Raw genomic sequence first — 26,598 nt, 5'->3', positions numbered from 1 at the left:
TCTAGTGAGGGAATTGCCCGTTCTGGCACATTCTGAATGGAGCCTGTGCAGCGGCTGGTGACAGTGCTCACTCTCTCTAGGCCGTGTCGACCCCGGAAGAGGCGTCTGCAGAACCTGCCTCTGAAAAGCCCCGCGATGCTGGGGAAGACGGAGCCCCTGAGGACACGGCTGAGGTGGGAGGCAGAGGAGGCTCGGCTGGGAAGAGGGAGGTGCCATCCGGCAAAACCCTGGCCGACGGGAAGCTGGTGAAAGGTAGGTAATGCTGCTTTAAGGGGAAGTCTTGGCCAATGGCAGCATCTTCAGTGAGAGTGACAAAGCTCCCCACTCGATCCCTGTCCCTTGATGTGGCATCTGGGGTTGTGTGAGCATAAGCGAGGCTCATGGAAACCTTGTTGGACACCCTCTTCTTGGCAGTTTGATGGCAGTGTATAGAAAATTTCAAATAATGTTTCATACTCCCTCAAGCTTCTGAAACTGCAGACTTTTGTAGCACTGAAGGTCAGTTTATTTGTCAGAGCAGGTGCATTGAGAATCTCTACCAGGCAACACCTGGCTGGCTCAGGTGTGCTTACCTGGCTGTGTTCTTGGAAGGAGACTTTCTTGGAGCAGACATAGCATGTGTAGAGGGCAGTAGAAGAAAAGGCAGACCACGTGCCCAGGAGCTGATTCTGCCTGGGGCCTCTGAGAAAGGCCTTGTGGAGAGAAGGGTGTTCGGCTGGGATCCCCAGGGACGGAGGGCCACGGCCATGGGCAGAGGCCTCATGATGTGAGTGCTTGGCTCGTGCAGACAGGGTGGACCACAGGAACTACGTGGATGTGATATGAAACCCGGTCTGAATGGAGATGTGGCCGTGGCCGTGTCATGAGGCTTTCCTTCCTCGTGGGACCCTGCAGCCTGCCGGGGGTGGGGAGGCTGACCTTACAGGTCTGGGGTCCATCCAGTCGGTGACTTTGAAGAGGTTGGGAAGAGGAATTGTTAAGGAGGTTTTTGGTAGATTGCTGGCCTGGAGTAGAGCTGTGACAGAGATCCAAGTGTTGTGGACTGGGCGCTCTGGGTCAGAAGGAAAGACAGCACAGATGCGGTATGGACGGACACGGCCAGGGCCAGAACTCCTGGTTTTGCATGGAGAAGCATCTGATGGGTCAGCAGCCATGTAGAGTGACCACACTGACCTGGACACAGACAACAGTTATGTGGGTGACCACACGGAACCACTGGAAAGGTCCCTAGAGGTTTCCAGGTTTCCTGGTCACATGGGTCCCTTCCCGCCACCTGCAGAGTCTGACTGCAATAACCTAAAGAGAGTCGTCAGCAGAGGGTACGGACGATATTGCTAAAGAAACCAGGAGGTGGCTGGCACCGCGGCTCACTTGGCTAATCCTCCGCCTGCGGCGCCGGCACCCTGGGTTCTAGTCCCGGTCGGGGCGCCGGTTTCTGTCCCAGTTGCCCCTCTTCCAGTCCAGCTCTCTGCTGTGGCCAGGGAGTACAGTGGAGGATGGCCCAGGTGCTTGGGCCCTGCACCCCATGAGAGACCAGGAGGCACGCCAGCCGCAGCGGCCATTGGAGAGTGAACCAACCATAAAGGAAGACCTTTCTCTCTGTCTCTCTCTCTCTCTCTCTCTCTCTCACTCTCACTCTCACTGTCCACTCTGCCTGTCAGAAAAGAAAAGGAAACCAGGAGGCAATGCCACCCACCTGTCGAAGGATAAGCCTGGTGAGAGTTGACTTCCAAGGGGAGGAAACCCTTTGGGCTTCATTGGCTGTGACTCCCCGAGGAGCACCCAGGAGACAGCAGCACCCCAAGGAAGGAACCCCACAGCCCAGGTCTGCCTGAGCCAGCTGTGGAAGACGGGGGTGGATGCTGGGTTCCCAGGCAGCTGCCCCACGGGACTCCCGTACTCGCCGTGCGGCTCACCCAGTTTCCCTCTGCAGTAGACAGGCTGAGATCTCTAAGCAGAGGCTTACAACACCTGACAGGACCTACCCCACTGTGGATTCTAGAGAGCACAGCACCCGGGGGGGCGGGGGGACAGGAGAGTTGTTCCCAGGCCTGTGGGTATCTCTGGAATAGACCCCAAGGAGTAGCTGAGAACTTTGTAAATCTCTAGTTTGCATTTCATAAAATAGAAAATCCTACAAAGCTGGAGCAACTGCTAATCTGACACCTGCTACAGTGAAAGCACTGAGAATCAGAATGGATGAGAAAGTAAGTCAGGAACCTACCAGATCTGGAAGGACAGGGTGGATAGAGGTAGAAGAAGCTTCCGGGTAGGAAGCAGCAGCTGTCCTGCCTGTGGACGGTGGTCGTGGCACTCCTGTGGCAAGTCTGGGTGATAGGAACACGTGCCACGTGCAGGAGCCGTTGCTGTGGCTCAGCGGGTTAACACCCTGGCCTGAAGCACCAGCATCCCATATGGGTGCCGGTTTGAGTCCCAGCTGCTCCATTTCCAGTCCGGCTCTCTGCTATGGCCTGGGAAAGCAGTAGAAGATGGCCCAGGTCCGTTGGCCCCAGGAGAAGCTCCTGGCTCCTGGCGTCGGATCGGCGCAGCTCTGGCCATTGCGGCCAGTTGGGGAGTGAACCAGCAGATGGAAGACCTCTCTCTCTCTCTCTCTGCCTCTCCTCTCTCTGTGTAACTCTTTCAAATAAATAAATAAATATTTAAAAAAAGAAAAAAAGGGAACACATGCACTGCTGGGTGAAGACCCGAGTGCTGAGCAGAGCCACCTGTGGGCACAGCGCTACACGGGCAGGGCCCCGGACATCACCTGTCCAGCGCCGTCAGGGAAGCAGCCCTGTCTGTTCAGACATTGTGTAATGACTTAGGTGCATGCAGAAACAAAGCAGGCGTTGAACTCTGGAACCTGAGAAGCCGCCATAGGTGCGTCCTGGGAGGTGGAGATCTGTAAAAATGACGGCAGAGAGCGCGAAAGGGAGTCAGTAGCAGTGAAGGCAGAGAAGCAGGTGTTGGCGCGGTGGTGAAGATGCCACGTACAAGGTCCTTTCCCTGTGAGCCCTCAGCCCGCAGGGTCACATGCCAGTTTCACTCCCAAGTCCAGGTTCCTGGCCCGGGGCAGCTGCAGTGCTGGTTTAAGTACTCTGGACCCACGTGGGAGACTTGGATGGAGTTTGGGCTCCTGGCTTCAGTCTGGCCCCGTCCTAGCTGTTGGAAACACTGGAGGAATAAACTGCAGATGGAATAGTTCTTTGTCTCACTGCCTTTCTAATAAATACATCCTTTTTAAGATTTTATATATTTATTTGAGAGGTAGTGTTACATACAGACAGAGAGGTCTTCCATCAGCTGGTTCACTCTCCAAATGGTGGCAATGGCCGGAGCTGGGCCGATCCAAAGCCAGGAGCTAGGAGCTTCTTCTGGGTCCTGGGCAGGGTGCAGGGGCCCAAATGTTTGGGCCATCTTACGCTGCTTTCCCAAGCCATAGCAGAGAGCTGGATTGGGAGAGGCACAGCCAAGACCCAAACCGGCGCCGTAGCGCTGGCCCCATAAATACATTTTTTAAATCAAAGTGGAAATGAGTGAGAAAATAATAAAAGGCCAGTAAAATATGTAGTCATTGTTCATGTTTAATACAGAAAAAAGCAAATGCAAATTTATAGCATGAATATATCTTATATATTTTAAAATATATAAGAATGTATATTTGAATTTGAATGAATTAAAATATTTTCTTTTTTTTTTTTTAAGATTTATTTTATCTATTTGAAAGACAGAGTTACAAGAGAGAGGTAGAAACAGAGAGGTCTTCCATCCGCTGGTTCACTCCCCAGATGGCCACAACGCCTGGAGCTGCGCTGATCCGAAGCCAGGAGCTTCTTCTGGGTCTCCCACGTGGGTGCAGGGGCCCAAGGACTTGGGCCATCTTCTACTACTATCCCAGGCCATAGCAGAGAGCTGGATCGGAAGAGGAGCAACTGGGACTAGAACCAGCGCCCATATGGGATGCTGGCGCTTCAGGCCAGGGCTTTAGCCGCTGCTCCACAGCGCCAGCCCATGAATTAGAATATTTTCTAAGAAAATGTAAATAGCTGAAGTTTCGATCAGAGATAGGAAACTGACACAGATCTGTAGACCTAAAGAATTTTCAAAGTACTGGTGAAATACTGCTCCAACTGGACAGTGGGCTGAGACGAGTGAATGGTCGCATTAATTCACTCTTTGAGAAACAGGACACCTGTATCCAAGTGTCTTTCTTAAGAGGGAGGGGCCAGCACTGTGGTATCACGGTTAAAGCCACCGCCTGCAGTGCCAGCATCCCATATGGGCGCCAGTTCCAGTCCCGGTTATTCCACTTCCAGTCCAACTCTCTGTTGTGGCCTGGGAATGCAAAAGATGGTGGTGAACCAGCAGATGGAAGATTCTCATTCTCTCTCTCTCTCTCTCTCTCTCTCTGCCTTACCTTCTCTCTCTCTCTCTCTCTCTCTGCCTTACCTTCTCTCTCTCTCTCTGCCTTACCTTCTCTCTGTGTAACTCTGACTTCCAAGTAAATAAATAAATCTTTAAAAAGGGGGCTGGGGGCGGAATTCTCCAGTCACCACCATGTACAGTAAGCTTTGTTCCTAAGCTCAGCCTGGCTGGCTAGAAGTCAGGTGACCCCACGGCCCAACCACAGGCGTCAGCTCCACCCCCACCCTGCCGGGATTCACTGCTCCCCCTTCCTTACGCCCTGCAGGACTGTAACAGAACCTGCTTCCTGCATATGTGTGTTCTCTCTTGCTTTGTCGCCCTCTCCCTCCAGCCTGTTGGGTTTGGGTTTCCCCACCTGACAATAAACCTTTCCCTTAAAAAGAAGAAGGAACCTTCTGAAGCTCTGAAAGTTTGGTGGTGTTCAGGCCACTGTCACTTAAAGTATGAATATTAAAACATTAAGCTGAACCCAGGCATGTGTTAAAGTGGTAAGCAGGCTGTGAGTCAGTGGGTTGTTGCAGAAGCCCCCGTGCGGTGCAGCACCAGAGCACCCCCTGTGTAGCTGGTGGTCGCTGTGCACCTCAGCGCGAGCTGAGACAGCAGTGTGTTTCCTGAGAGTGCATGCTGGGCTTCCTCACAAGCAGTAACAGTCACGTCACATCTGACACATGCAGTACATTTTTTAAGATCTACTTTCTTATTTGAGAGGCAGAGTTAACAGAGAGAGAAGGTGAGGCAGAGAGAGACAGAGAGGTCTTCATCTGCAGGTTCACGCCCTAAATGGCCACAGTGACTAGAGCTGGGCCATGTACTAATTACATTGCAGTACTTTTCGTATCTGAATCTGAGTTGGTGTCTGATCCTGTGTAGAATACAGTTGTGTGTCATTGGTTTCCATGGTGTGGGCACCGCAGAGTGCTGTTAGAGAAACCCAGGTGGGTGGGCTGTGGGTCCCACAACGTGACCTCTGGATGCCAGCGAGAGACACGGTGAGCACAGCCTGTGGTTGTTGTGAGGCGGCTCCCAGCAAAGCACAGCTCACAGCCAGTAAGTAGAAGGAATGCGCTTCGACAGTGAGTAGTCAGCATGAGCCAGCCACACCTCAGTCACGGTCATGTGTCATGGGCTGTGGTCACTGTACTGCCGCTGTGTGGACTGCAGGCAGTCAGTGCGTGGACGCAGTGTCACCACCAACACGTGAAGGAGGTTACAGTGGATAAAGTAGTGCTCACTTCGGCAGCTCGTATGCTAAAAATTGGAATGATGGATAAAGCTGTGTGTTAGCATGGGGCCTCCGTGATTCCTGCCGGCTGTCGTTGACTGAGACGCTGCACAGCTTGACTGTTGGTTTCGAGGCTAGAAGGTGGAGTGAAAGTTGCTGCCCGAGCGGTGGCGGCTTGGTGCTCTGCTCTGTGCAGGTGCAGACCTCCTTCCCGCCCGAGGCTGGGACCAGCAGCAGAAAGCACAGCAGGGCTGTGCAGGAGAGGGCAGCTCCTGCCTGAGGGGCGTCCTTGGCGCCAGCCCCTGGCGGAGGCAGAGAGCCTGGGCTTCTCCCTCCCTGCCTTGCTTTGAGAGCCCGAGAGACAGGACCCCAGCGTCGGTGCCAGCTCCTCCAGAACATGCCCTGCCTGCCCGGGACCCCCTTCCCTCCCAGAGTGGCGGCTGTGCCAGGCACTGAACTCCCTGCCTTGGGGTGTCCTTGAATGTCCTTCATAAGTAGGAACTCATGGCTTTGAAAACTAAAGGATCCTGCTGCAACCCGTTAGCTTTTGTTAGGAGCCGTGTGCCCTAGCATCTTAGAGAGACACGGGTGTATTATGTGGACTCGGTGGGGGAGAGCACTGGAAAGATTTTCCCTTTGGGGCCTTTATTTTTCTCTTAAATTACATTTTCAAAATTTCTAAGGGGAAAAATACACCAGCTACATTTCTGCTATACTGGGTGTAAATTGGTCTCAGGGGTGTAGAGAATCGTCTGATATGCCCGTCACAGAGTAGGCAGCCAATACAACATTAGCTGGACAAAGGGATGGGTTCTGTAATTTTGCTTTGTAAGAAAAGACTTGTGTAGCTGGGATTGTTGTCGAAAGTATTTTTTATAGTGAAGACACATCATAAACCTCCATAATGCAAATTCAGCTACATGCTGAGCTGGGGATAAGTTTTAAAGAAGAAAAATAACAAAAATTGACCATTTAGAATTACAAGTGGCCACACTCTGGCATTCAGTGAGCGGGAGCCTACCACAGCCCTGGGTAGCACCAAGGCCGCGCAGGCCCTGCTGCTCTCAGTTTGCAAACAGTTCTCAGTGTGAGCTGCCCAGTGCTGGACATGGCTCACTGCCCAGCCGTCCCACTTGCCATGGGCATTTAACAACACCACTCTGGCCCTGTGAGCATCCCTCTCACCCTGTTTCGGCATGAGATGTGGCTCCAGCGCAGTTGCCTCCTTGCCACCCACTGAGACTCAAGGAGGTGGGGGCCTGGGACAGTTCCTGCTGTGTACTTCTAGTTGCCTAAAAATGCACATTTCCCCTTTCCTCGCCAGCTTCGTTTGCTCCAATAAGCTTTGCAATCAAGGCCAAGGAGAATGACCTCCTTCCCCTGGAGAAAAACCGAGTGAGGCTTGACGATGACAGTGATGAGGGCGAGGAGAGCACAGAGGGCCCCGAGAGCTCAGGCAGCGCCGCCGCCCCTCACCCCGCGCCCCCCCCACCCTGTGTGGTCATGGAGGAGAAGAAGCCGCAGCTGACCCAGGAGGAGCTAGAAGCAAAGCAAGGTTGGTTGGTAGCTTTTAAACTTCTGAAAGAAAGAAAATATGCAAATTAAAGATTTATCTGCTAAGCCAGAAATACCGAGACTGCCAACTGGGACATGAGGATTGGAAACATGAACCATGGGGAGCTGAGTGTTAGGACAGTGGTGTGTTGTGTGCAGCAGCAGGAGCAGTGCCTCTGGTGGTTGTCCTCGGAGAAGCCGTGCTGGCCGTCACAGCTGACGCACCCGCTGTGTGCCATGCTCTGTGCCCTGCACAGGCCACCAGGCCACACTGGGGCATGCCCTTTTGTGAGGCTGTCTGTCAGCTCAACCATGGGGCTTTTAGATGATGCGTGCGAGCTGACTGCCTGGCCCTGGCTCCTCCTCACAGGCCACGGCGCCTTTGTGTGGCAGCAGCGTGTGGGAGGCATTGCAGTGGTTGTCAGCTGCATGCGTGACTTTGAGCTGTCCTAATTGGTCTTCTCAAGTCGCTTATTCTGTGTACAGACAGATGAAGCAGCGTTGATGGGGAGTGACTTACCTGCAGTGTGCCTTTCTGCCAGGAGCCTGGCCCATGCCACGGCTGCCCTCCCCAGGCAGCTCGTACGTGTGCCTGCATCTGTACTGCCGGTGTGGACACTGATGAGCTTATCAGATCCTTTGGAGTAAAGCTTTTTCCAGAGTGCTCATTGCATGTTTGTGGGGGCCATGCTGGGGTCTCCCCGTCCTCCAGCTTTTGCTAGGATGAACTCCCTCACCTTCTGACTTTGAAAATTAAATGTCGGCTGGCGCCACAGCTCACTAGGCTAATCCTCCGCCTTGCGGCGCCAGCATACCGGGTTCTAGTCCCGGTCAGGGTGCCGGATTCTATCCCGGTTGCCCCTCTTCCAGGCCAGCTCTCTGCTGTGGCCAAGGAGTGCAGTGGAGAATGGCCCAAGTACTTGGGCCCTGCACCCCATGGGAGACCAGGTTAAGTACCTGGCTCCTGCCATCGGATCAGCGCAGTGCACCGGCTGCTGCGGCCATTGGAGGGTGAACCAACAGCAAAGGAAGACCTTTCTTTCTCTCTCTCTCTCTCTCTCTCTCTCACTCTCTCACTATATGGAAGACCTTTCTTTCTCTCTCTCTCTCTCTCTCACTCTCTCACTATCCACTCTGCCTGTCAAAAAATGAAAGAAAGAAAGAAAGAAAGAAAGAAAGAAAGAAAGAAAGAAAGAAAGAAAGAAAGAAAGAAAGAAAGAAAGAAAGAAAGAAAGAAAGAAAATTAAATGTCAACAGCAACAAAAGGCGACTCTCTCACAATCAGGCTTGTCTCGTGTGTTGGGTTTTTTTGTTTGTTTAACTGCATAATGTTGCCCTTCTGATGCCCATGAAAAGTCACGTAGCAGGATGAGCTTCCACTTGCTGCACGCCTCACTGTCCCCTTGTCTGTTCCTAAGCAAAGCAAAAGCTGGAGGACCGCCTTGCTGCCGCCGCCCGGGAGAAGCTTGCCCAGGCGTCCAAGGAGTCGAAGGAGAAGCAGCTTCAGGCAGAACGGAAACGGAAAGCGGCTCTGTTCCTACAGACCTTGAAAAATCCTCTGCCAGAAGCAGACGTTGGGAAAATGGAAGAGACTTCTTTCAGTGCCGAGGTGTGTTCCGGGGATAACCTGTCCGTGTTCTGGAGGGAGTAGGGCGGGAAGGGGATGTGGTGTGGCTTCCTGCAGCCAGAGTAAGGGGCAGCACACACCAGGCCTCCCTCTGTGAGACCAGACTTGCACCTTGTAGCTGTGAGTCTGAGAAAGCGGCTGTGGGGCTGGGCTGGGAGTCCCGGGCTCCTGCTTTATACTGGCTCAGCCCTGGCCAGTGCAGCCATTAGGGACCCAGGAGCAAAGAGCTTCTTCAGAAACATTCTTAGCACGAAGCAGCGTGGACCCCCACCCGCCCCGCCCCGCCCCACCCCGCCTTGGTCAGGGCTGTGTGTGCGCTTTGCTCAGGGGTATTGATGCCCGCCTGCTGTGCAGCAGTAGAGCTCTGGGCTCCAGAGAAGGCTTCTGCGTGAGCACGCGTGGCCGCCGCGTGTTGTGGTAGGAGGCCCCAGGCTCAGGAGCAGGTACTTGGGAGATCATGGGACTCCTGGTCTGTCGGCTGTGAACAGCCCAGGCCAGCTTTGTGAGGCGTTGCCTGCAGGGTGGCGTAAGGACGCTCAAGAGCCTGATGCACCATTTGGCAGGAGCGGTACAGTCTTCACAGCGCACCAAGAGCAAAGTGTGAAGCAGGAAAACCTGTGAACATTTCCTGTGACTGTTTTGTAGCTCCTATGACGAGGACAGTTTCCGGCATTGCTTTGTGGTAAAATGGAGCCATGCGTGCAGCCTCCCCCAGCACCCTGCTGTGCTTCCCGGGACCCTGGTCGGGGGAGCCGGTGCTGGTCCTTTGTGGCTGGCTCACTACGAGCCTCGTGTCCAGAGCTCCCTCCTTTTCCCGGCTGGTGACACCAGGGAACTTCAGATGGGATTTGAAAGGAAGAGGGAATCGAAATGTTCTGCTGGAAAAAAATTGTGAAGTCCGTGTATAGTTTTTATAATACACACTTGCATGAACTTTCTGAAGACTGCCTTACGCCTCATCTTGTAGATAGACCACATTTTGTTTCTTGGATTTCTGAAGGGGGAAAACATCTCCATATGGATTTTAAATATTACAGTAGTGGGACCATACCCTGTAGGTTATTCTGACTTCTCACTTTTTTTCCATTACGTATGGATCTTTCCATATCAATATTTAAGTGATGCTTGGGGTGTTACAGGCACCGTAACCATCAGTCACGTGTGTCCTTACCACACCACCACCATCTGTACATGTGCCGCTGTCATGTTAACTGCATATCTGCCCCTAGAACACCCCCACGTGTGTCGCCGTCACGCTGACCGCACCTTGTCCAGTCATGTCTGTCCTTAGGACACCACGCATCTGCCACAGTGGCCACCTAACTCTCCAGGGCACTTGCTCGCGGCGGTGGGCCGAAGGAGGCTCTTTTTTGGTGAAGCCAGCTCTCGCGGTCAGACTGGAAATGATGTCTGAGGCGTGTGCTCTCCAGCCTGGTAGCTTCCAGCCGTACTTCTAGCACTCCACGTGTGGCTGAGCTGCCCACCCTAATGGTACAGGGACAGAATGGCTCCTTTTTGCAGTGAGGGCTGGAGGAAGCAGTTAATTGAGTGTCGATTTTTTTTTTTTTTTTAACTTTTCCTAATGGCTTTACCGTCTTGTTTGTGGCATCTGTCAGGGCTGCGATAGCGCACATCCCACCACTCCCTAAATGGTTGGAGCACAGCCGTGCCAGGCGGGTGGGGGCAGTGTGCCGTGGGTTCATGGCAGGCAGCAAAGACGCGTCTTCTGGGCCCTCTGCCTCTCCATCACTGCACAGAGCTCCAGAGTGCATCATGGCCCTGGTGCACCTGAGTCCCTGTGCTTTTTACAGGGACTGGGGGCGCACAACTGTCTGACCACCTCCCCTCATCTGAATCCATGGATAGAGAGGTCCAAAAGGTTAATGCCCACAGGCAGTGCCCACTCGCGGCCCGTGTCCCCAGCAGTCCGCATAGCTTCCTGAAGCAGCCCCTGGCCCATCCCTCACAGAACCCAGGGAGCACACTGCCCACAGGGCCTGTGCCTCAGGGCTGCCTGCACCAGCCACTCCGAGCCGCGTGCTCAGAGCAGCCTCAGCACTGGGGGTGTTGAGGCCAGGAAGTGTCCTCCTCGTGTCGGCGGCAGTGGGCTGCAAGGCCTAAGGTGAGCCCCGCCGCTGCAGCCCCTGGGCAGCTAACAGTGCATCGGGCAGGAGGCACAGGTCCTGAGCCAGGAGTGGCCTTGGGCAGGTCACGTGACCGGCTCCTCAGGGTGCACCCTGCAGGGAGTGCGATTGTGGTGGCCACTGTGGGGAAAGAGGGCGTGCTAGCTGCTCAGTGGCGTCTGCGCTGAGCAGGGGACAGTACGTTCAGAGCCCACAGAAGAGCCGTGTGGACGGCACCCCAGGGCCCTGCGCTCGGCTCCGCACGTCTGTTGCTGCGTTAACTGCTTCTGGGCATTTGTTTTCTTTAACTTTTTTGCTCTGAATTTGACTACTAGATTTTAAAATGTCCTTTTAATACTTTTAAGCTAAAAAAAAAAAAGGTCAACACAATAAATCAGCCTGCCCAAGGTCGTTGCCATTTTCAGTTTTCACCCTGGAGGTGAGGTAATTGTTCTGTTACAGTGACCTGGTTACAGTGTATTGGAAAATACTGGCTGAGGCTGTCCTCCTTTATGGAAATGGAGTGGAAACCCTGACCAGGATAGTGGAGTAAGCGTTACGTGGACCGACAGATAGGGACAAGCAAGAATAGCACAGTTGAGGGGCCGGCGCTGTGGCACAGTAGGTTAATCCTCCACCTGAGGCGCTGGCATCCCAAATGGGCACCGGTTCTAGTCCCGGCTGCTCCTCTTCAATCCAGCTCTCTGCTGTGGCCTGGGAAAGCAGTAGAGGAGGCCCAAGTCCTTAGGCCCCTGCGCCCATGTGGGAGACCTGGAGGAAGCTCCTGGCTCCTGGCTTCGGATTGCAGCTCTAGCTATAATGGCCATTTGGGGAGTGAACCAACAGAAGGAAGACCTTTCTCTCTGTCTCTCCCCTTCACTGTCTGTAACTCCACCTCTCAAATAAATAAAATAAATAAATAAATAAAATAAATAAATAAATAAATAAATAAAATCCTTAAAAAAAAAGAATGGCACAGTTGAGAGACTCGGAGACGTGGCTGCGGGGCTGGCTCCCCTCACCTGTTGGCTCCTCTGGCATCAGGGCTGGCCTTGAGCAGACTTGGCCAGGGGCCGCATTGCCCTGCCCCTCCCCCTCCTGGAGCGTGTTGCTAGGCGGAGCAGGGCGTGGGCCTGTGAGCGTGGGGAGCCCCAGAGGAAGGGCAGCAGCCGCGTGCGCCTCCTCGTGGCAGAGCACGCACTTCCCGAGGCTGGGATGTAGGTCTTAGTTCTCGTGTAACGGACTTTTCATCGTTTTCCATGGAAATGCCTGTGCCTTGCCTCGGAAAGGAGTGGACTTCCCTGTGGTTCACGGGGCGCCAGCCTCGGCCCGTGGCGCTGAGGTTCCACACGGTAGCTTCCTCACCCCTCCCGCCACGTGCCCACCTTATTAACGTGTGGCACAGGAATTTTCAGATCATAGAGCTGCCTTGTGGTCTAGTGATGGTGTCCTCTCAGCCTGCAGCTCCCAGCTGAGCCCCACACGACCCCGCGGGTCTCCTGCTGCACAGACTGGGGCTCCCCTCACCACCCCAGGGCTGGAGTGCACTCGGCCGCTCCCGTGGCCTTTGCCCTCTGTGTGTGGAGAGGGTGGGCTGGCACAGGCAGCGTTTGTCACGTCTTTGTTAGGGTGGCGTTGTGTGTGTGTGTGTGCTCACAGACAGCGCTCAGCTGGAGCTGGAGGGAGGGACTGCAGAGGTGGACTTCTTGTCCCAAGTTCACACGTTTGAAGATGGCTCACACCCAACCTGAAAGGCCTCGCTGCACTGGCAGAATCTGAAGCAGAAAGGACCTTGCTGCTAGGAGCTCTTCCACGATAAAATAAATTTCCCTGAGAGGTGGTCTGGGCAACGTGGGGGTTCAGGAAGGGAGCCAAGGGGCCGGCCCCGTGGTCACTTGGTTAATCCTCCGCCTACGGCACCGGCATCTCATATGGGCACCGGGTTCTAGTCCCAGTTGCTCCTCTTCCAGTCCAGCTCTCTGCTGTGGCCCAGGAAGGCAGTGGAGGATAGCCCAAGTGCTTGGGCCCTGCTCCCGCATGGGAGACCAGGAGGAAGCACCTGGCTCCTGGCTTCGAATCGGTGCAACACCAGCCATGGCGGCCATTTGAGGGGTGAACCAACAGAAGGAAGACCTTTCTCCCTATCTCTCTCTCACTGTCCACTCTGTCAGATGAATGAATGAGTGACTAAATGAATGAAGCTAAGTCTAGGGGGCCAGGACACCTGTGGCCTCTCCTGCTGAGACCCTGGTTCCCAGAGAGTTTTCACTGGAAATGGACTTTGGGGAGAAGACTTGGGGTCAGCCTCCTGCTGTTCACACACTCCCACCTCTGAGACCCTCTGCCCTTGGTGAGTGATGTGTGTCACAGCCGTGCAGTGAGGCTAGCAGGAGAGGTTCAGGCTGCCCTGACTGACACTTTGTGATTCTGGGTGGACGCCCACCCCATCAAGCACCCCAAGTTGTGTTTTCATCTCATAGTCAAAATCAGAAGCGTAACTTGGCAAGAATCGCCTGGACAGTGCTGTTTTCCCTCGTTCCCGTTGGCTTTGTCACAGCAGACCCAGGAAAGGAAAACCCTTAGCACTTGCAGGTTTGTAAATGCTGTCCACGGTGCTGATGGCTCTCACGAGCTCCTGCCCAGGCAGGGCCTGCAGGTCCCTTGTCCCTCTCTGCAGGGTGAGGGTGCAGTCCAGGAGGCGAGGGGCCAACCAGAGCACCTGACTTGACTTGTCTCCCACCCTCTGACCCCTCAGTCTGGGTGCGAAACCTGCCTGCTCTGCTCGGTGTTTGGTGACTGTGGTTGAAGTTCACTGGAGGAGTGGCCTTTGTCAGGGAGGACAGGAGGGCTGGAGGCGGACGACTGCACCTTGCAGTCCCCAGGCTCTGTTTTGTGATGTGCGTGCTGGGGCTCCGTGGGCAGAGCTCATCAGGGTGCGTCTGAAAGGACCGTGTGCTTCCCATGTATGTGCATGCCTGGTTTTCAGTAGTCATTTTCAGAGACTATTAAAAAGCCTGCTCCGTTTTTCAGTGGTGAGATAAAATCACTGACGAGCGAATGACAGCTTCTTTGTGACAGGATCTGCAATGCTGCCCGCTCTCCAGCAGAGCCAGTACTGGCTTCTTTCTGGTTTTGTTTTATTTATTTGAAAGGCAGAGTGGTGGAGAGACAGGGATCTTCATCCTTGGGTTCAGTCCCCACGTGGCTGGGACCAGGCCAGGCTAACAGCAGCCAGCACTCTGATACAGCATGCTGGCGTCTCAGAGGCCCTCGCTCTGGCATCATGGGATTGTTTCGACAGTGTCCCCCGTGCCGCAGAGACAAAGGAGGTGCGGCACTGGGGGGCACCCACAGGCGAAGCCGCTCGGAGGCGTCAGTGTCGGCACCTCCCTGTTCACACCACATCTCTGCTTTGTTCCCAGGAAGCCGGTGCTGCACCGAGTCCTCTCCTGGCAGGAAGCAGGTCCCTTCCTGCTTCGGAAGCTAAGCTGCCCGAAAGGCCTTCCAGCAAAAGCAGAGATGCACCAAGAGAGGAGGAGAGAGAAAAGAAAAAGAAAAAGCACAGGAAAAGGTCGCGCACGAGGTCTCGCTCTCCCAAGGGCCACTCGTCGTCCAAGTCTGGGTCTCGGTCCCATTCGAAAGCAAAGCACTCGCTTCCCAGTGCCTATCGGACGGTGCGGCGGTCGAGGTGGGTGTGCAGGTGGGCCCGCCCCCTCTTGCGTCTGTGGGAGTGCTGGACACTGCCCTCACCTGTGGCCCAGTAGAGCTGGGCAGAAAGTTTAAAACAAGTGAAACTGTTGCCGTGTAGACATGTGTGTGTCTCCATCCTGTAGTCCAAATCACAGCTTTTTAAAACATTTCTTTGTTTGTTTTAGACTTAACTTTTCAGAGCTTATCTACTACAGCCAAAGGTGTTAAATTCCAACGGGTGCTAGAAGGAGCCTCGCGACTACTGAATGTGGAACCCTCACAGGGTGGGGTGTTGGCCCTTAGTGACGCTTGTCTGTGCCAACTTCCTTTGGAAGAGGCGCGCTTCCCGGGGGCCTGGGTTCAGGTGGTTCCACGTGGAAGATGAACCAGCGGCACAGATCGTTGCCTTGTTTAATTCTCGGGGCCTCCCGAGAGTCATTGCCGAACAAACGCCTTTCAGAGGAGCCCGTTTTGGAGAAAGCAGAGAGGATAAATCTCATTCTGGAAGCAGTAGTAACAAACGGGAACTAGGCAGTGTTCCCGGAAGTCACCGCCTGTTGAAGAGTCAGCACGGTGGCCCGCCCGCGGGAGGCTCGGTCCTCCTGCTGCTCGGCTCTGCGCTGCCCACGGACCTCCTGAGCGCCTTCACACGGCGCTTACGTGGCTGGGGTTCCTCTTCCTCCTGGAGTCGTTCCTTTCCTTAGGAAAAATACAGAAGCCTTGGCCTCTATTTATTCGAAAGGCGGAGTCAGAGGGAGAGACAGAAAGGAGAGGTCTTCCATCGCTGGCTCACTCCTCAGATGGCCACAGCTGCCAGAGCTGGGCCGGTCTGAAGCCAGGAGCCCCTTGCGGATCTCCCCCGTGGTTGCTGGGCCGAAGGACCTGGGCCAGCATCCCGCCTGCCTTCCCAGGCACATTAGCAGGGAGCTGGGTTGGAAGTGGAACAGGCTAGATGGATGCCAGTGTCTCAGGCAGTGGCTTAACCCACTGTGCACAACATCACCGCGTATATGTTTTAGAGAAAATGTAATTGCACACGTGTCCCTCTCTGAATCTGTCCTGAAAGCAGGGGGCGTTCCTTTCACGCATGCCAAGTCTGAAACCTTTGACGGGCACTTCCACTTACTCGATGTGCCTTACTCTGATAGGTGATGAGGTTTCGGCCATCTGCATCTGTGCTGGTTTCTAAAGTTCCATGACTTTCTACCATTACACAGACACAGCTCATTCTTTAATTAAATTAATAATTTAGCTATGACCTGCTTTTAATTTTTGAAAGCTCCAGGAAATTTTTAATACATATCAAACCTTTTTTAAATTTTCTCATTTAGAAAATTTCCTGTGATACCACATGTGTGCAAATCAATAGCAGTGGCCCACATGAACCCTTTACCTTCAAGCCAGATAGTAACAGGCCTGGTAAAGTTCTTCCTGCTGTCATTTGCTCCAGCAAAGGTACAGGGTATTAATCCACCGCCTGTGGCGCCAGCATCCCATATGGGCATCCAGTGGAGTGCCAGCTGCTCTGCCTCCAATCCAGCTTCCTGCTAGTGCAGCTGGGAAAGCAGCAGAAGATGGCCCAAGTGCTTGGGTCTCTGCACTTTTGTGGGAGACCTGGAAGAAGCTCCTGGCTCCTGGCTTTGGCCTGGCCCAGCCCTGTCTGTTGCGGGCATCTGGGGAGTGAACCAGTGGATGGAAGACCTCTCTCTCTGTGTCTCCCTCTCTCTAACTGCTTTTCAAATAAATAAATACATCTGTTGAAGAATAAAGAACATGCAAGTGTTCAGTGCACAGGACTCCTGGTCTTGGGCACAGGAAGTGTCAAGGCCGCTGTGTCCGTCCTGTGCTGGGAAAAGCTAGTTTAGCTTCCGATGCCTGATATTTCCATGAATTCCGACTGCTCAGTTTTGAGGAGAGTCCATAGGATGTTTTCCCACAGTTGTTGCGTTCACAACTGAAACTGCTCTCCTAACACTTGGGACTTCAGGCTTCTAGGTTTACGTTTCTGTTGACTGTGACAGAGTATCTCCTTTGATATATGATGTCTGCAAATAGTTTTTTATTTTAGAATAGATTTAATCTGTATATTATTTTACATACAGATATATGTCTTGATATGCAGCACTCTTACAAAACTAGTGCTGACAAAGAAGATGTAAAATCTTACTCCTTGGTTTTTAAGTTTCAGTTAAAAGAAAAAGCTAAGAGCCAGCGCCGCGGCTCACTAGACTAATCCTCCGCCTTGCGGCACCGGCACACCGGGTTCTAGTCCCGGTCGGGGCGCCGGATTCTGTCCCGGTTGCCCCTCTTCCAGGCCAGCTCTCTGCTGTGGCCAGGGAGTGCAGTGGAGGATGGCCCAAGTCCTTGGGCCCTGCACCCCATGGGAGACCAGGAGAAGCACCTGGCTCCTGCCATCGGATCAGCGTGGTGCGCCGGCCGCAGTGGCCATTGGAGGGTGAACCAACGGAAAAGGAAGACCTTTCTCTCTGTCTCTCTCACTGTCCACTCTGTCCAAAAAAAAAAAAAAATTTTTTTTTAAAAAGCTAAAAATGTGCTAAGTAGATTTCTGTTACTGTAGACCACTAATTTTATCTTAATTTGACCTACAGTTAATAGAACTGATTTTTAAGTTCACTGAGTCAAATCTTTGATGTGTACTTTGCAGTTATATGAATGCAAAGAGCAGCCCTATTATAAAATAAGAATATTGTAGAACAGACCTTCCGAGGTCTGACCACCATGTTTGTCCTGGAAGTTGCGCCAGGCGTGTGCTCCTGGATAAGCCTCCATCATCTGGGTGCCCAGGGGTGGAGGGCGGGCGGCGAGCCTGGCTGTCCTGGTCTCAGGACTCTGAGGACCTCGGGTCACGGCGCTGCTGGTTTCTGAGCTCTCACTCCTGAAAGTAGCAAGTCCCAGTTTCACTGGGTAGGAATGCGTCTTCCCAGGCCGGCTGCAGATCCGGGTCTTCCCTCTGGTCTGTGCAGGCACTGGGCATTCCCAGGGATCTGGACGGACTGAAGACACAGCAGTTTGGAGTGACCAGAAGGGCAGTGCTCCTCTCTGTCTGTCCAGGGAGAATAGGCCACCAGAGCCATGCTGTCACACTTGCTTCTTGGGCCTGACACTGACGGGGCCTGACTGCTGGCAGCTCGGAGTGAATGCTGATGTTCTCACTTCTAACTACAGCACTGCCGCTCTTGAATGCATTTGCTTTTTTATATTGAGATCTTGTGCAAAATGCAGAAAATGGAGATGGGAAACCCCTGGAGGTGCTGTTGACACTTGAAGTCCATCCGCGGTGTCTGAATCGCAGGTGTGTGGGTGACCAGATCTCCAAGGCAGATCAGTCTTAGAAAGTCTCCAGCTTTGTAGGCAGCTTGTCACTTCTCCAGGACACGGGTTACGACAGGGTGGTACGCAGTCTTAGATCAGCATCAGTGAACAGAGATGCTTGTGTTAGTTCCTGTTTTCATTTGTATTTTTATATCACATCAGGGTCTCTGTCTGAATGGAATGAAGAAGTACTAATACAGTGTACCTGCTACCTAAAAGTCAATTTTAATGCTTAGCTTTTTTAAACTTTTGGAGAGATTACCTTTTGCCAGAGTTAGCCTAGACTTGGAGGAGAAGTAATTCTAGATCTGAATTTCTTTGTAACAGTTTTATTCAGCACTCATAATCCCAGCAGGTGAAAGCAGGATCGGGTTGAGCTTGAAATTTGTGACACTTTACTGCCCTTTTTCCATCAATTAAATTAACTTAACTTGCGCCCCGTTCCTAAAAGGAAGCAATGAGGTGCTTGAAGTTTCTCTGTGGTCGTGGTTAACACGCTGGTGTGAGGACAGTTTATGTGGTTAGTGAACTGCGCCCAAGCCCAGGTGAAATACAGGACATCTGCATCATACGGTACAGGTCGGGCAGCTCACCAAGCTTAGCAGATGACGGAGAATTTATGGGTGAAATTTGATCCATGGGTAGACTTGGAAAAACTAGAAGCTAAGAGCCTCCTGGCTGTTGAAGCTGGGTAGAGGCAGAGCCTGGCCACGAGGTCCCCTGTTTGATTACTTAGCTACTGGAGACCTGTGAGCAGGGAGGGGAAGTGGGTTAGTAGGGGTGAAGCAGCTTCCGCAGGTGTGATCCCTGAGCGTGTGCGGAGAAATCTCTGGACTGAGATGGCACTGAGGTGCCTTCTGCTGAGTCCTGAGGCGTGTTACCAGGAGGCCTGGCGAGCTCAGGCCCGCGGTGTGCTCACGGAGTGGGGCTCCTAGTTCCTGCACAGGATCACGGAGTCAGAGGAACAGAACAAAACACGTTAAAGCTTCTTTAGGCAAAGCAAAACTAGAAGGTTGGTTTGCTGTGGCTTCCTTTAAGAACACCAAGAGCCAGTGCAGTGGCGCTACATTTCAGAGTTGCACATTTCGGGCGTTAAAAACGAGATTCTCGCCCCGATTACTGAGTTTACTGTGGACGTCTGTGTTGAAGCACTCACCTTTTTCATCTGTTATGTAAATCACAGGGAATAAAACCAAAGCATTTCTAAGTTTCAAAGCAGGCATGCTGGGAAGACCGTGAAGCTGAGTTGGTGTCCCGTCACAAGTTAATTCTGTGGTTGGTTTCCCCGTAGTGGGCTCGTCCCGTGGATTGCTTTCCCTGGACTGGGCTCGTTCTGTGGTTTGGTTTCTCCACAGCAGGCTCATCCCGTGGATTACTTCCCCAGAGTGGGCTAATTCGTGGCCATTACGGCTTGTTTTGTTTTGTTTTTCTCAGGAATGACTCAGGGTTTTTTTCATGACAAAAGTGCAATGGGATGATAAGTTGATCTTTGGAACAACAGTGTGTCTTGTTTGTTGTGTTTTATTGTAATTAAAATAACCTTATATAGAACCTGTTTAAATGACAAAATCAAATTGCTCTTTATATTGTTTTTGAGTATGTTGTCATGGAAACAGATCTGAAAGAAATGGTTTTTTCCCCCAAATTTCTGTTTATTGCAGATTTTCCCAAAACAGTAATTTTACTAAGTGAACAAAGAAATAAAATGTAAGTTCTAAAGCCACTGTTAAGGGGCCCTACAGAAAGGACCCTAACTCCCCCGGAGGGGTGAGGGTCTCCAGGTCTCAGTGCCGCATGCAGATTATATAACCACATGTGCATGGAAAGGGAGAGTAAATGGTAGCGGTAATTCTGCACCAGTGAGCTCTCAGACGTACATCATTCAGCCTCAGCTGTCATGAGGATGGAATGTTCTCAGCTGACTCGGAGGTGTTGGGCTCTGCGCCAGTGACCCCAGCACATTCTTGATCTGTGCCCAGGGGCCTCATGGTCAGCTCGCAAGAGAGGCTTCCAGACTCTTCTCATGCCACGCTCAGGCAACTGGAAACGACTCCCTGGGAGGTGATGGTGTTGATAGGATACCCCAGGGAACCAGGGCTGTTCGGCAGAGAAGGCGAGTGAAGGCAGAGGCGTTGTGGAGAGCAGCCCACCCAGATTGTAGACACTGACCGCAAGGTGCATCTTTGTTGACCACTGGGAGCAGCGGCACACGGTTCCAGCCTCCCAGTGGGCTTGGCCTTGGTTAAATGCTTAGCTTCAACATGGTGGCATAGAGTGAGAGGGAAACCGTGCCTACCCCAGCACCGTGTGAAGCCGTGTCACTAGAGCATAAGAACCGTGCCTTAAAAAAAAGAAAAAAAAAGCCGGCACACCGGGTTCTAGTCCCGGTCGGGGCGCCGGATTCTGTCCCGGTTGCCCCTCTTCCAGGCCAGCCCTCTGCTGTGGCCAGGGAGTGCAGTGGAGGATGGCCCAGGTGCTTGGGCCCTGCACCCCATGGGAGACCAGGAGAAGCACCTGGCTCCTGGCTTCGGATCAGCGCGGTGCGCCAGCCGCAGCGCGCTGGCCGCAGCGGCCATTGGAGGGTGAACCAACGGCAAAGGAAGACCTTTCTCTCTGTCTCTCTCTCACTGTCCACTCTGCCTGTCAAAGAAAAAAGAAAAAAAAAAAAAGAACGTGCCTACCCCAGCACATGAAGCCGTGTCGCTAGAGCAGTAAGGCTTTGGCAGGGGCTCCAAAGCCTGGGCGGCGTCAGCGCTGCAGAGGCAGCAGACGGGCCCCAGAGTGATGGGGGTCCGATGCAGGCAGCCAGCCTAAAGGCCGTGTCGTCTCTGTGCAGGTCACGCTCCCGGTCCCCTCGGAGGAGAGCCCACTCTCCCGAGAGACGGAGGGAGGAGAGAGGCGTCCCCACTGCCTACCGAATGAGCAGCAGCCCTGGGGCAAGCAGGAAGCGGACCCGCTCCAGGTAGGTGGCCTGTGCGCGAGGAGGGGGGCGCCAAGCCCACAGGAGCTCGTTCTTCGCAGTCAGCGCTGGACGGGGGCCGGGCTGGGCTGCCCGGAGCATGCCTGAGGCTGCCCCTGGGGCGCACGCCCAGCCCCTGCCTCAAGAGGAGCCATCATTTGATCAAGTGCTCCCTGTTACTTAGAAACGCTGTTACATGAACTGGACAGTCTCGTGTCAAGTTCACACACTCGTGAACCACGTCTTGTCCTCAGCACTGGTGACTGGTGCAGTGCAGTGGCCGTGAGACCCGCCCGCACTGGAGCCCACGCTCACTGCCTCTGGCGTGCACGGAGCACGGGCTGAGCTCGGTGCCTTGCAGTGAGATAGTCTTGCCTGCCCTCCAGTTACCCTGCCTTAAAAGAAGCCTCTTCAGAGGGTGGTGACTAGATCGGGACGCAGCCGTGCCCTCGGGCTCGGCCAGGAGGGGATGCGTCACTCTCTGACATCCCCGCTGGGCCCTCAGCAAGCCACAGGACAGGTTCCCGGCTGTGCCGGCAGCTCGGCAGCTGTGCGTGGGAGTGACTGGCTGCTTTGTAGTCTTATTGATTGTTGGGGTTTTTTTCTTTCTTTCTTAAGATTTTATTTATTTCTTTGAGAGGTAGAGTTACAGGCAGAGAGAGGGAAAGACAGAGAGAGAGGTCGTCCATCCGCTGGTTTACTCTGCACATGGCCACAACAGCCGGAGCTGGGCCAGTCCAAAGCCTGGATCTTGTTCTGGGTCTCCCACGTGAGTGCAGGGCCCAAGCACTCAGGCCATCTTCTGCTGCTCTCCCAGGCCACAGCAGGGAGCAGGATTGGAAGAGGAACCGCAGGGACAGGCAGAGGCTTAGCCCCCTGTGCCATGTGCCGGCCCCTTAGCCTTACTCACAAACCCAGAGTCCGGAGATCGTCATTGTCGGCTGTGCGACTGATCAACCTGCCACGTTGTCCTCTTACTCCTGTGACGGCACCCAAGCCGACAGGTGGGCGCCTGCTGCGGGGGTGCCCGGCCGCTCTGCACTCCTCCCTGTCCCGCACTGACGGCTCACCTTGACAACGCTTTACCTTTCGAGAAAGCTTTCTGGGCCGTCTCTCCAGGGATCCCAGCCCCGTTAGTGTTTGGAGATCAAGATCGGGCATTTTGGTATTTTTGAGGAGCAAAATTGTTTCAGTGTGGAAACAAAGCAGCAGCACGCACAAAGATTATTTTGAGTGCATTATAGTATTTTTTAAAACAATGTTGACCAAATCATGTCACAATACACTTTAATGGGATGTTTCGATTGTTTGTTTATTTTTGAAAGACCTGAGAGAGGGAGAGAAAGAGATCAGCCTTCCATCTGCTGGTTCACTCTCAAATGGCTGCAACAGCCAGAAGTGTGCCAGACCAAAGCCAGGAGCTTCTTCAGGTGGGTGCAGGGGCCTAGGCACTTGGACCATCCACCGCTGCTTTTCCCAGGCCCATTAGCAGGGAGCTGGATTGGATCTGGAGCGGCCAGGACTTGAACCGGTGCCCATATGAGATGCCGGTGGTTGCAGGCAGTAGCCTTCCTCACAACACCAAGTGCCAGTCCCAGTTATTTGTGACAAATAATGGCTAGTTGGTGCTAATGTTTGCTGTGGGACTTCTGGTGCTTCCACGACGCTGGCCAAGGCCACGTGTCTGTCCTGTGTGGAAGCTGCTGCTGTCTCCTGCACTGCACGTGGAGTCCCCGACTCGTGGTCTGGCTGGACCCCTGCAGCAGTCTCTTTGCCGTTGCTGGAAAGCCAGTAAGGGAGAACTTACACACTTTAGGTTCAGAAGGCCGACAAGGGCAGGAGAGTGAAAAAAAGACACGTGGGGCCGGCGCTGTGGTGTAGCTGGTAGCCACTGCTTGCAGGCACCAGTTCCAGTCCCGGCTGCTCCACTGCTGACCCAGCTCTCTGCTGTGGCCGGGGAAAGCAGTAGAGGATGCCCAGGTCCCTGGGCCCCTGCCCCCACACGGGAGACCCGGAACAAGCTCCTGGCTCCGGATCAGCTCAGCTCCGGCCGTTGCCACCAGTTGAGGAGTGAACCATCAGATAGAAGACCTCTCTCTCTGCCTCTCCTTCTCTCTCTGTGTAATTCAAATAAATAAATAAATCTTTTTTGAAAAAGAAAGAAAAACTGCACTGATTTCAAAAAAATTTACACCAAAATAAACTCATATTTTTAATTCAATTTCCCATAAACTTTTTTTTTTTTTTTTTTTCCACAGAGTGGACAGTGAGAGAGAGAGACAGAAAGAAAGGTCTTCCTTTTGCCGTTGGTTCACCCTCCAGTGGCCGCCGTGGCCGGCACACCACGCCGATCCGAAGGCAGGAGCCAAGTGCTTCTCCTGGTCTCCCATGGGGTGCAGGGCCCAAGCACTTGGGCCATCCTCCACTGCACTCCCTGGCCACAGCAGAGAGCTGGCCTGGAAGAGGGGCAACTGGGACAGAATCCAGCACCCCGACCGGGACTAGAACCCGGTGTGCCGGCGCCGCAAGGCGGAGGATTAGCCTACTGAGCCGCGGCGACAGCCAATTTCCCATAAACTTTTGAAGTCTTCTTAGAATTGCATTAAATGTAAGCAGACTTAAAACTAGTTAAAAGAGATTTTAGGCTCAATCAGAAAGCAAGACCTAAAGTCAAGCTGTTCACAGACAGTTCAGATCCACAAATGAGTTGAGGGCCAGAGGTTGTGGCACAGCAGGGGAAGCCACTGCCTGCAGTGCCAGCATCCCGTCTCAGAGCACCAGTTCAAGTCCCGGCTGCTCCACTTCCCATCCAGCTCCCTGCTAATAAGCCTGGGAAAGCAGCAGAGGATGACCCACATACTTGGGCCCCTGCCACACACATGGGAGACCCAGATGGAGTTCAGGCTCCTGGCCAGGCCTGGCCATTTTGGTCACTGGGCGAGTGAACCAGCAGGTGGAAGATCTCTGTCTCCTTCTCTCACTCATCCCTTCAAATAAACTCCTTTAAAATGGGTGTATACAGATGAATTGAAATTTAAAAGATGAAGAGATGCCACCCTGTGTTAGTGATGAGGTAGGCGGTGCGGCTGCTCTCCTAAGGGGACTGCGGCAAGTTTCCTGAAGGGAATTAGTGCTCTCCACCACAGGAGCATCTTCAGTGTGTGTGGGGTGAAGGAGCTTTAGAACCCTGGAAGCAGAAAGTGACAGAGCTGGGTCAGTGTGACGCGTACCAGGGAAAGCCGCAGCCCTCGCTGCATCCCACGTGGGCACCAGTTCATGTCCCGGCTTTCCCACTTCTGATCCAGCTTACTGCTAATGGACTGAGAAAACCAGTGGGGGTGACCCAAGTCCATGTGTCCCTGCACCCGTGTGGGAGACCCGGATGAAGCTCCTGGCTTCTGGCTTTGTCCTGGCCGAGCCCGGCCTGTTGCAGCCATCTGGAAGATCTCTTGCAGGATCTCTAACTCTGACTTTCAAATAAATAAATATAGATAGGTAGGTAGAGAGAGAGAGAGAGAGAGAGAGAGGTTTAAGTAGATACCATGGAATATGGATACAGGAATGTGGGCCATTCTCACCCCCTAAGTCCAGCCCAACATTTCAGCCACAGAGGCCAAGGACACACACACTGGCCAAGGTCGTGTTCAGTGAGTTCCGGAAGACCGGATTCTCTCACCATGTGGCCTTAGCACTGGACATCTGTGAGAGGGTGTGGAAAACCCCCAGTTACTTGGAAGTTCAACAACATGCTTTGAAGTCCTAGCTGGAAGAAAGCACAGAAAAACTGAGAAGTGATTTGAAGATGCTTATAATTGAAATGTAACCTGTTCAGATCTGTAGTATACAGCTGTGATTACAAGCAAAGGCGTAGCTTTAAATGTTTGTATCAGAAACCAAAAGAGGGGCCTGCACTGTGGCATAGCTGATAAAGCAGTGCCTGCATCCCGTATGGGCACCAGTTCGAGTCCTAGATGCTCCACTCCAACCCAGCTCTCTGCTATGGCCTGGGAAGGCAGTAGAAGATGGCCCAAGTCCCTGGGCCCCTGCACCCACGTGGGAGACCTAGAGGAAGCTCCTGGCTCCTGGCTTCAGATTGGCACAGCTCCGGCCGTTGCAGCCAACTGGGAAGTGAACCAGCGGAAGGAAGACTCTCCCTCTCTCCCTCTCTGCCTCTCCTTCTCTATCTATGCAACTCTGACTTTCAAATAAATAAATAAATAAATCTTTTAAAAAGAAAAGAAAGCTCTAGAAACTGTGATCTGTCCTAGGAGCCTGGAAGAAGAGGAGCTAATTCAGCCCCAAGTAAGGAGAAGACAAAGGGTCAGAGAGCAAGAGTAGGGAACAGACCAGCAGAGGAAATGAGTGAAAATAGGAGGTAGTTCCTTGAAAATGATGAAAAAACTGACAACATCTTAAGTTAGATTGATCCAGAATGAAAGGCCTTTCCCACATTAAAGAGATAATAAGGAAATAAATCTTACTCCAGTTAACTTGACAACTTAGATGAAATGAACGGATTCCTGAAAGGAAGCCAAGTTACGGGAGTAGCGCTGGAGTGAATGGGCCATCTGACAGCTCCCTATCTGCTAAGTAAACTGCACTTAGAATTTCAGACCTGCCCACCAAATGCCAGGCCAGGTTTCAGCACAGTAAACTCACACACTCGAGAAAGCAGGGCTGGGCCAGCGCACCGTGGCACAGGGGGAGCCACCACTTGGAACGCCCACATCCGGGTCGGAGTGCCGGTCTGAGCCCCAGCTCTGATCTGCCTGCCTGCTAATTGCACCTGGGAGACACAGGTGCTGGTTCGGTTACTTTGGCGCCAGATGGTGTTCCTGGCTCTAGGCTTCGGCCTGGCCTATCCCTAGCCATTTGGGGAGTGAACAAGTAGATGGAAGCTCTCTTTCTGTCACCCTGCCTCCCAAATAATAAATCTTTTTTTTAAGATTTTATTTATTTTATTTGAAAGGTAGAGTTACAGACAGTGAGAGGGAGAAAAGAAAGGTCTTCCTTCCGATGGTTCACTCTCCAATTGGCTGCAGTGGTCGGAGCTGCGCTGATCCGAAGCCAGGAGCCAGGTGCTTCTTCCCGGTCTCCCACACGGGTGCAGGAGTCCAAGGACTTGGGCCATCCTCTACTGCTCTCCCAGGCCATAGCAGAGAGTGGATTGGAAGTGGAGCAACTGGCACTAGAACTGGCACCCATATGGGATGCCAGTGCCACAGGCGGAGGATTAACCTACTGCACCATGGCGCCAGCCCCAAATAATAAATCTTTTTTAAAAGGGGGGTGGGCATTGGCGCAGCAGTGAAGTTGCTACTTGAGACACCCTCATCCCACATGGGAGTGCCTGGCTAAAGTCCCAGCTACTCCACGAACAATCCGGCTTCCTACTGATGTACGTATGGGAGGCAGCAGTTGACAGCTCAGAAAGTTGGGCCTCTGCCACCCATGTGGGAGACCTGGAGTGATTTATGGACTCCTGGATTTGTCCTGTTCCAGCTCTGACTGTTGGCAGGCGTTTAGGGGGTGAACTAGTGGATTGAAGATTGAATCTCCTTCCCTCTACCTCTCCTTCCCCCAACCCCCCGCGCCTCTCAAATGAAAACAAAAGTTTTAAAACTACAAATTCCAGGGGGGAAAAAACCAACACTTTCATGGCTGA

At 53.1% G+C, this 26,598-nt stretch overlaps 1 protein-coding gene across 4 annotated transcripts in view; it reads left to right on the top strand.

The window, feature by feature from the left end:
• SFSWAP (splicing factor SWAP) overlaps positions 1-26,598 on the top strand; it is a 77,376-nt gene that overhangs the window by 45,480 nt on the left and 5,298 nt on the right. For 3 of the 4 annotated variants that reach the window (XM_008250412.4, XM_002722685.5, XM_051837630.2), the window contains exons 11-15: positions 81-252; positions 6,972-7,202; positions 8,620-8,810; positions 14,374-14,639; positions 20,811-20,936. In XM_008250412.4, coding sequence (XP_008248634.2) covers positions 81-252; positions 6,972-7,202; positions 8,620-8,810; positions 14,374-14,639; positions 20,811-20,936 — 986 coding nt within the window. The remainder of the gene's footprint in view (positions 1-80; positions 253-6,971; positions 7,203-8,619; positions 8,811-14,373; positions 14,640-20,810; positions 20,937-26,598) is intronic. The other variant, XM_051837628.2, reaches the window with a different exon arrangement.

This window comes from Oryctolagus cuniculus, chromosome 21 (genome assembly GCF_964237555.1).
Source record: "Oryctolagus cuniculus chromosome 21, mOryCun1.1, whole genome shotgun sequence".
NCBI lineage: Eukaryota > Metazoa > Chordata > Mammalia > Lagomorpha > Leporidae > Oryctolagus > Oryctolagus cuniculus.
The sequence above is the reverse complement of the archived record's forward strand: the minus strand, read 5'-3'. Positions and strand labels throughout refer to the sequence as shown.